The following is a 10,000-nucleotide window of genomic DNA, read 5'->3' as shown; positions in this document are numbered from 1 at the left end:
ATATCTTAAAAACTCCAGAGGCCAGAGGGCTGCAAACTGGTATGTTGAGCATCCACCCTCCAATCATCAAACATACCAAATTACAGCCCTCTAGCCTCTGTAATTTTTATCTTTTTAAGGTTAAAGTTAGCCATGATCGTGTGTCTGACACCGCTATATGCCACCACAGAGACGTGGCTGAAAGTTTCATGGGTCGCGGCCGAGAGTTTCACGGACTGTGACTGAGAGCTTCATAAAGCTTTTTATAAGTTGTACAGAAAACTCGACTGCGCATTTTAAACTTGTTTTTGTCGAGGATGCTCCAAATTACGAAAAGACAGTTATCTAAAAATACTGCGAAAACTATTTTATATTCTTTTATTAATTAATCGGCTTTTTACGACATTCTTTCAAGGCATATACTGTACATGTTTTTTTATTGCAGGAAAATGACGAATTATGAGTGACCGCCAATCAATGATGTGCTTTGTAAATATATGAGCTATACAATGTATTAGTAGTAAATAATGAGTCTAACTAAATGTACATTTTATTATATATATATATATATATATATATATATATATATATATATATATATAATATATATATATATATAAATTGAAATCTATTAAATAAAACAAGTTTTTAGTGCAAGGAAACGTATTCTACTTTTGACCGCAAAGCGAATCTTTTCCAAGATCCAATATACGCATAGTTATATGTTTCGATATTTACTTTAATACAATTACGTTTTAGCGACATTATTGACAAATCAATCTCGAAGTTTCTTGAAAGTTATAAATCTCAGGGCTTTATTTAAGAAAGACACTGCTACTACCTTTATAAACTAAATATGAAAGAAAGAAAAAAAAAAGAAACTAAATACAAGTGACTGGTTTCCAACGTTTTCCATAATGGCCCTACACCTTAAAGCATGTTCCTCCAGTCATAAGCATATAAAGTCACGGACGCAAGCATCTTCAGAAGCATGCCCAATGACTGTGTATACCCGCATATATGTGCCCGTTCACGCACCTGGGAAAGTATGCCAAAGAAAATGTTGTAAAAAGGTTACAGTGATACAAACCTTCTACTGGGACTGTTTACATAATGTGACGTACACACACGCGCACAAACACCAAAAAACATACAATTAAGGCCACAGGCCAAGCGCTGGGACCTATGAGGTCACTCAGCGCTGAAAGGAAAATCGGCAGTCAGTAAGAAGGTTTGAAAAGCGTAACAGGAGGAAAACCTCGCAGTTGTACTGAGAAAGAACTGTTAGAGTGGGTGGAAATCAGATGGAAGAAAGAGAATACGTAGGGAGGGCGCGCATAAGGGAGAAGGTAAACCTAGAACGTGATTGAAGCAATATCCTGAATCAGTCGAGGACCGGCAGTAAGGACATAAGGACTGGACGAGGTATCCTTCTCTCCAGTTACCTTTGGAGTGTCGAGTTTCCCAAGAAGAGAATTGTACGTTGGGGGAAATCCTGCTTCAGAATTAATGGAGTGGAAATGAAAACCAAGAAGTGTAGAGGGTCGATGCTGCTCGTAGGATCTTTTTTAAAAGAGTTTAACAAAGTTTGCACAAAACTTTAAACCCTTACAGCAAAAGAGAAACAAAATAATAATAATAATAATAATAATAATAATAATAATAATAATAATAATAATAATAATAATAATAATAATAATATCGGAGAAACAAATCTAGTTATGAATCTGTACAAATATATTTAAGAATAAAGCTCTCAGTTCAGCTTCATTTTAAAATGTATTTTTACCGATACATAACGACAGATTTGTTGCTCCACTTCAACACAGCGTGAGAGTGATAATAATAATAATAATAATATAATAATAATAATAATAATAATAGTAATAATAATAATATAATAATAATATAATAATAATAATAATAATAATTATTATTATTATTATTATTATTATTATTATTATATTATTATTATTAAGCCTTTTCCCCATATAGTAGTAATTTCGCACGAGCGAATAAAAAGGTTTACAGAGTAAAAATAAAAAACGTTGCAACTACTGCAATCTTCTCTTACTTTTTCCTTCCTATCCTCTTCCCCTTCCATACGAATACCTTCAAAAGCATCATCAATTTGTCTTCCCGGTGTAATTCAACCTGATTCTCGCATGAAGTCTTCCGTGAAGACATGTATCACTTTCACGGTGATCAATTGGTTTCTCTCTCTCTCTCTCTCTCTCTCTCTCTCTCTCTCTCTCTCTCTCTCTCTCTCTCTCTCGTCCCTGCGCAAAATTTTTCTACTATAGACTTCATGTTATTGAATAGAGGAACATTCACAGAACAGCTACTCTGATCATCATAGTTCCCGTAATAATAATAATAATAATAATAATAATAATAATAATAATAATAATAATAATAATAATAATAATAAAAGATTATTATGTGCAACTTCCCAATCATCCTTACTCACAGCATCTCTAATCTTAACATGATCTCACCGAAGGTCACGAAATAAAAACGAACCAATAATTACCCAGTAATAACAGTTCAAACAACAGTTTAACACAAGATGATGACCTCGTTTCCTGCTAACAAGTACATGACGTCACCCAGATTCACGCGCTGGGAACCTGCATAGTTAATGTCCTGCCAAAAAACCTTTGAGGGAGGACGAGGATTAATTAAACGTCGCGTAAGAGAGGCAATTAGAGGCGCCAGGTCATTAGTATCTATCATCGAGAAAAAAAAAGACGCGAACATATATACAATGCTAGCCACATGAAGAGGAGGGAGTTGAGAGGCGGGGCTGACAGAAATGAGAAGCTGGAGGATGGAGAAGAGAAGTTTGAGGCTTGGGATGAGGAGACAGAGGAGGGAGGTGAGGAGAAGACAGAGGATGGAGAGATAAAAAGATAGAGGGAGGCGATGAGAGGTTTGAGGATGGGGATCAGAAGTTTGAAATAGAGGTGAGGAGTTTGAGGATGGAGATGAGATGTTGAGGATGGGTTTAATAAGGAGATGAAAATAGGTGGGAGAGTTTGTTTGAGATTTGGATGGATGAGATGTTGAGGATGGGGATAAGAAGCTGGAGGGTAGAGATGAGAGGTTTGAGGAGAGGGAAGAAAAGTTGAAGGATAGAAATGAGGATTCAGACACAGGAAGATGGGAAGCTGAAGGATGGGGATGAGAACGTGGAGGATGGACGCGAGAAACAGGGGAAGGGAGATGAGACGCTGGAGAAGAGAAACGAGGAACTGAGGGAAGGAGACATGACTCTTACCGAGTGAGATGAATACCGATGGGAGGAGGAAGATACCAAGTTTTATGAGGGAGAGACTGATCCAGTGGAGGAGGAGGAGGAGGAGGAGGAGGATTCTTTCCTATCTTAAGGAGGAACAAGTGTTTGCTATCTAGCCAAAAAAGCAACTTACTTGAGGAGGTGGAGGAGACAGAGGCAAGCCAGCAAATGACGCTCGCGGCCCTACGCAAGCAACACCTGAAACAACAAATTTGGTGTGAGTGATTGCCAGTCCATCTATAGCTATTCAACACTGCAGGCAAACAAAGCTCATCCCATTGTATACTTTGCCATTCTTTTTATTATTATTATTTTTTTTAGAAAATATTGGATACATATATCAACAGTATGATGCATAGGAAAATACAATTTATGTTCTTTCCTAGGGACGTGTTCATTCAAATTGCCCTAGCAACAGGCAAGGATATGATTTCGTTATGATCTCAAATGTATTTCTTAATCGCAGAGAGAGAGAGAGAGAGAGAGAGAGAGAGAGAGAGAGAGAGAGAGAGAGAGAGAGCACTGAAATCTATACTCATATCAATCTGTGCATTTCTAAAATATCCAAGACTAAACATGACATTAATTGTTACCGAAACCTGCACATCATCTGGACAGCCAGATGATATCAGAATTTAAACAAACCTATTTGAAGTTCTTGTGCAAAATGAACTCACTAAAAGCATCGCATCACAACACACGTGACTGAAACGCTATACTAAATGATCTTAGGGGAAAAATAAATAAATAAATAAATAATCAGATAAATAAAAATAAAGTACGATAAAAACAGCCTGTGGTGTTTCCCCACAAACCTGGTGGTAGACAAATAAACTATCATCCATTTTCAAACAAGCTGGACTCCCAATGAAGTCCAAAGTAGATAAATAAACTTTATTATCAAGAAAAGCCGTCTTCTACTGAGTCATGAGTCTTGCGCTGAGCAAGCAGTCTCTCTCTCTCTCTCTCTCTCTCTCTCTCTCTCTCTCTCTCTCTCTCTCTCTAAGGAATACGTTTCTGGAAGAGTCTTACATTCTCTATTTGCATCTGATAATTATCGAAAGCCTCTCTCTCTTTCTCTTAAGTATCTGCAAAATGGGGATTATCCAAACGGGCCCACGTCAAATCAGGTGTTCCGCAAGGAACTGTTCTCGTTCCTTGATGTTGACAACAACCCACAGGGACAATTAATTTTTTATTTGCTTTTTATTCTTGTGCCTCGGTTGCATCAGAATCAAGTAGAAGCCTTGGACAGTTTTAAAATGAACTGGACAGTATAATACATATATCCCAAGCAACAAATAAGCCTGAAGACTCTAAACGTCCTCCGAAGATTAAGGAAATTCTTGATTGCTGAATTCCCTCCCTAGAGAATGTTATGGTGACGGCTGTACAGGATTAACAGACCTAACCCAAGTGGAGTATCGTCACTGTCATAACATTGGGTACCTACATTAATCTGAACACAACCACATATACATACATACATATATATATATATATATATATATATATATATATATATATATATATATATATGTCGCTCTACCTCGGAATTAATATATTTTCATATATGCTAACCGAAGGTTAATTTTTAGTTGATAATAATTTCGTCCTCTCGTGGGTTCGAACAAGCGCCCAATGGGCTGAAGAGAAATCAGGACCCCAGTGAAATTATCGACTCAGCCAGGATCTATACACTCTCTGTATGGATCCTGGACTCTGCCAACAAGTGAGGTATAAATTGATACCGATTCCAATCTTACAAATCACTGTCGAACTCAGGTATTTGTAATTAGAATCGATATGTTAACAAAGTCGAATGTTTGCCGCAAGTAGCTATTTTTTGAATTTTTATCACATCACCGTGATTCATATACATACTTCGAGCTACAAATGTCCTTTAAATTCATAAAACGGTTATGTGCGGTCAAACATTCGACTTCGTTAACATGGTACGGGGGTTGGATATCGATTCTAATTACAAATACCTGAATTCGACAGTGATTTGTAGGATCGGAATCGGTTTCAACTTATACCTCACTTATTGGCCGAGTCGATAATGTCACTGAGTCCTGATTTCTCTTCAGCCCACTGGGCGCTGGTTCGAACCCACGAGGGGACGAAATTATTATCAACTAAAAATTCCCCTTCGGTTAACATATATGAAAATATATTAATTCCGAGGAAGAGCCAGTAGATATTTAAGGACATTTGTAGCTCGATGGATGTATATGAATCACGGTGATGTGATAAAAATTCATATATATATATGTATGTATATATACGAATTTTTATCACATCACCGTGATTCATATACATCCATCGAGATACAAATGTCCTTTAATATCTACTGGCTCTTCCTTGGAATTAATATATTTTCATATGTGTTAACCGAAGGGGAATTTTTAGTTGATAATAATTTCGTCGTCTCGTGCGTGTGTGTGAGTGTGGTGTGTGTGAGAGTGTATTCAAGTTCGAATGAAAAAGGGTTGGAACAACAACTATGTAGGGTTATTCAAATATAATTATAAAAATCCCCAAAATGAAAATATTGGCAGATATAAAGGCTATTCGGCCTAACCATACAGGAGCTGAATCCAGGGGACCTTTGAGCTAGGAATGGGAGACGGATGGACTCCAATCTCGAAGCAAGACAAATGCAGTGTCATAATTATCATCAATTCAATTCCATAATCACTGTGAACCGCAGCGAAACTCACTGGCCAAAATTCAAGTTCTTCGACTGATTATTTCAATGTTTTATTGTTGTTGCTAGCGTAAGCATAGAAAGTAATGGAGAGAAGTATTTTTCACTTAAAGACTAACCCTCAGCTGTGACTGAACAAACGAGAGGAATGTGACAGCCCCGCATGCTGGCGTGTCACGTTTGTTCTTGTGTCATTAATTACATTCACAGTTTGGGGACTCAGTTTCTTCTTCTGCCGTCTTCTTTGCGGCGTGACAAAACTCCGTCGTTTATCTGGCGACAATAAATATTCCTGTATAAAATCTTGAAAAAACTTGCGTGTTTGTTAAAAACCGAATAAATTAACACGGCGAGGTTTTAACCGCCGACTTCAAAGGGGGGAATTCACTGCCGAGGGTGACAGCATAAACAGATCATAAGCGATATCAGCTCCCGGTAGCAGCGGCAATCTCAGAAATGAGGAAGGGACGCCCTTGAGAGGGCAGCACTACATTGCCCCCACGAAATAATCTTGACACCATCGCGATCCTCAGAGTGAATCGCAGGAGACCACCGACTACAGCCGCCGTTCGCTGTCAGAGAAGCCCTTGGCTACCTCCGAAGAATGATAGTGGCACCTCTCTTAAGTGCGTTCACAGGGCTCCTTTTGTTACGAGCGTTTTCTTTTTTTCCCTTCTTTAATTTTACGTTGGAATGTAAACCACACAGTGAACCTCGTAAATTAAAGAAAAAAAAATAACGTTAAAGTTAAAGACATAACGTACAGGACGGCCACACACAAAGATATATTATGTAGTTCCTTTTCGATTTCGCAAACACTTTCGGCTCCGAAAGATTCAGATTTATGAAAGTTTGTGAAAATATGGCAATGTCCTGCGTCTTACCCGATAACTGTCAGCTGCGACAGTGTAATAATGACCAGATATACCAAGAAGCTGTAGCCAGCAGGAGACGTCATTACTGAAACTGTCAAATCCGCCATACAATCTAAGAAAGGTCGAATTGCAAAACAAAATTATATTCAATAATGAAACTAAACTGGAGATATAACCAAGAACTGTAGTTTTCTAGTTAGCGTACCTAACACGCAAACTCATAATCACGTATTTACCAAGGACCCCGGGTTCCAGCCTTGGCTGAGGATGGAGCGATGAGGATATTCACACATCATCCCATAAAATACGTGATTGTGACGATATTGATGATGATGATGATGATATATATATATATATATATATATATATATATATATATATATATATACAAATATATATATATATATATATATATATATATATATATATATATATCATCATCATCAATATCGTCACAACAGTTGAAATAGTACCAATCGTGAAAAGTTTATTAATTCGGACGTTAGCAAATAAAACAAAGCCAATTTTCTTCTCATGGATTTTTTTTTCTTTTTTTTGCCCGTTTTTCTTGGCTAGAGAGAGAGAGAGAGAGGAGAGAGATAGAGAGAAGAGAGAGAGAGAATGGATCTTTTATCTTTCCAGATATAGACTTGACGAAGAAGAAGACGAAAAAGGAGGAGGAGGAGGAGGAGGAGGAGGAGGAGGAGGATGAAAAGATCAGAGGTCTCTTTCCTTAGACTCAGAGCGACAAGAAAGACGCCAATAAATCCGACAGATCAAGTGGATTTGGTAAGCATGAAAGACGCTATGGTTCCTGTATCTCTTACAATGTGAAAAGATTTGAAAAGAAAAGTGTTCGGCGCAATTATAAAATACTATTGCAATGAATACGTTAATTCTCACATAGCTGTTAAGGTCAATGTCCTCAATTCTCTGCTGCTGAAATAATCTTTCGTTTTTTGCCTTGAATAATTAGAGAACGATCTTTTTCTTGGCCTTAAAAAATCACATTTTTGAACCATCTTGTTATTTGTCATCCCGTCTCCGTAATAACATCATTCGACATGTCAGTTTCCCGTATTGGGTTTTATATTGATCACCCATATATCAACTCTTCAGCTGAGCTGGATGGGTGAGGACGGAAACGGTGCCCCCAACCTGGAAGTAGAGAGAGAGAGAGAGAGAGAGAGAGAGAGAGAGAGAGAGAGAGAGAGAGAAAAAAAATTTAAGCATCTCAAAAAATACTGGGCAGACACTTACTTTTTTTTTTTTTGTTTTTTTTTTTTTTTTTTTTTTTTACGGTTTCTCTATAATTAAGCTCCCGGACCTACCGTCACTTCTATGGTACCCGACATCAGCGAAGTTCCTCGTTTTAGATTAAATGTTATGGTATTTTATTGGCTGTCAGTTTTACGATAAAGACAGTTTAAAAGGACTATTAGATTTTATTGTTGTGTTTTGTATATATATATATAATATAATATATATATATATATAATATATATATATATATATATAATATTATATATATTTATATATGTATGTACGTATGTATGTGCGTGTGCGGGCTCCTATTGTATATACGTATGTATGTATGTATGAATGTAAGTGTGCGCTTGTGCGCGCGTCCTTGAAATCATTGCAGATTTTTAACAATTATGAATCTTATATCTTTGCCTATAGAAACTATCTTTTGTATGTGTGTTCATGTATACGTATATATTGATTTATGTATACAATAATTTATAAACCACTAACCCTTTGCAGGTGATGAGTAAATCGCCTTGATGCAAAGCTGTCTTCTTTAGATCGTCTTTTAAATGATTAATCAATTGTTTGATCTAATCTTAGCTCATTCAGTTCTCAGTAGTGAGCGATAAATTAACGTGTATGCCTGCACTGATTAAGCTAACATTTAGGCCTACTGGAGATTTTCAGGTATGCCCAATTGTTGTTGAACGAATCAGTAGGGTCAGGCTATCAGAGATGGCGAATCTCCCTCGTTCTGTTCCGTTAAAGAAGTGCTGTTAGAATGGAAATGTTGAAGTTAAAGTGATTTCTTTCTGAGACTTCGAATAGAAATGTTTTAAATGTTTAAAAGATTTATTTCTCAGGACTTCAAATCTAAATGTTTGAATGTTTAAGAGATTTATTTCTCAGGACTTCGAATGAAAATGTTTGAATGTTTAAGAGATTTCTTTGTCTCAGGACTTCGACCATTAGTTGAAGATAGTGAGGTAACTAAAATGCTAAAATGATTATAAGTTTTAATCAGGCACCCGGGGGAAACGTTTATTGGTTTCGACGTCAGAAACCGAAGACTAATTTACGCTCAATCACTTTTTTCCTTGCACGTTTCTTGGCAGAGAGGCTCTGTTCGGTTTCGTGTCGGAGAGAGAGAGAGAGAGAGAGAGAGAGAGAGAGAGCTTGTTGTGCGTGCACTCTCTCTAGCCAAGAAACGGGCAAAAAAAAAGAAAAAATCCATGAGAAGAAAATTGGCTTTGTTTTCTACGTCCGAATTAATAAACTTTCACGATTGGTACTATTTCAACTGTTGTGACGATATTGATGATGATGATGATGATATATATATCTATATATATTAATATATATAATATATACTATTATATATAGATAGTATATATATATAAACAAATACATATATATAGATATATATATTATATATATATATATATATATATATTATATCATCATCATCATCATATCGTCACAACAGTTGAAATAGTACCAATCGTGAAAAGTTTATTAATTCGGACGTTAGAAAACAAAGCCAATTTTCTTCTCATGGATTTTTTTTTCTTTTTTTTTGCCCGTTTCTTGGCTAGAGAGAGAGAGAGAGAGAGAAGGAGGAGAGAGAGAGAGAGAGAGAGAATGGATCTTTTTATCTTTTTCCAGATATAGACTTGACGAAGCAAAGTACGGCAAAGGGAAAGGTGAGGCGAAAAAGGAGGAGGAGGAGGAGGGGAGGAGGAGGAGGAGGGAGGATGAAAAGATCAGAGGTCTCTTTCCTTAGACTCAGAGCGACAAGAAAGACGCCAATAAATCCGACAGATCAAGTGGATTTGGTAAGCATGAAAGACGCTATGGGTTCCTGTATCTCTTACAATGTGAAAAGAT

The 10,000-nt window shown here is 36.8% G+C and overlaps 1 protein-coding gene across 6 annotated transcripts in view; it reads right to left on the bottom strand.

Moving 5' to 3' along the window:
* The window catches only part of LOC135220723 (interference hedgehog-like), a 292,308-nt gene that overhangs the window by 178,742 nt on the left and 103,566 nt on the right, over positions 1–10,000 (bottom strand). For 4 of the 6 annotated variants that reach the window (XM_064258154.1, XM_064258152.1, XM_064258150.1 and 1 more), the window contains one exon: positions 3,411–3,475. The exons of the other annotated variants lie outside the window; for them this stretch is intronic. Coding sequence is in view for 1 of the 4 variants with exons in the window: in XM_064258150.1 (XP_064114220.1) it covers positions 3,411–3,475 (65 nt within the window). In the remaining 3 variants the exon portion in view is untranslated. The remainder of the gene's footprint in view (positions 1–3,410; positions 3,476–10,000) is intronic. 6 annotated transcript variants of the gene reach the window in all.

Source organism: Macrobrachium nipponense, chromosome 2 (genome assembly GCF_015104395.2).
Source record: "Macrobrachium nipponense isolate FS-2020 chromosome 2, ASM1510439v2, whole genome shotgun sequence".
Taxonomy (NCBI): domain Eukaryota; kingdom Metazoa; phylum Arthropoda; class Malacostraca; order Decapoda; family Palaemonidae; genus Macrobrachium; species Macrobrachium nipponense.
The sequence above is the reverse complement of the archived record's forward strand: the minus strand, read 5'-3'. Positions and strand labels throughout refer to the sequence as shown.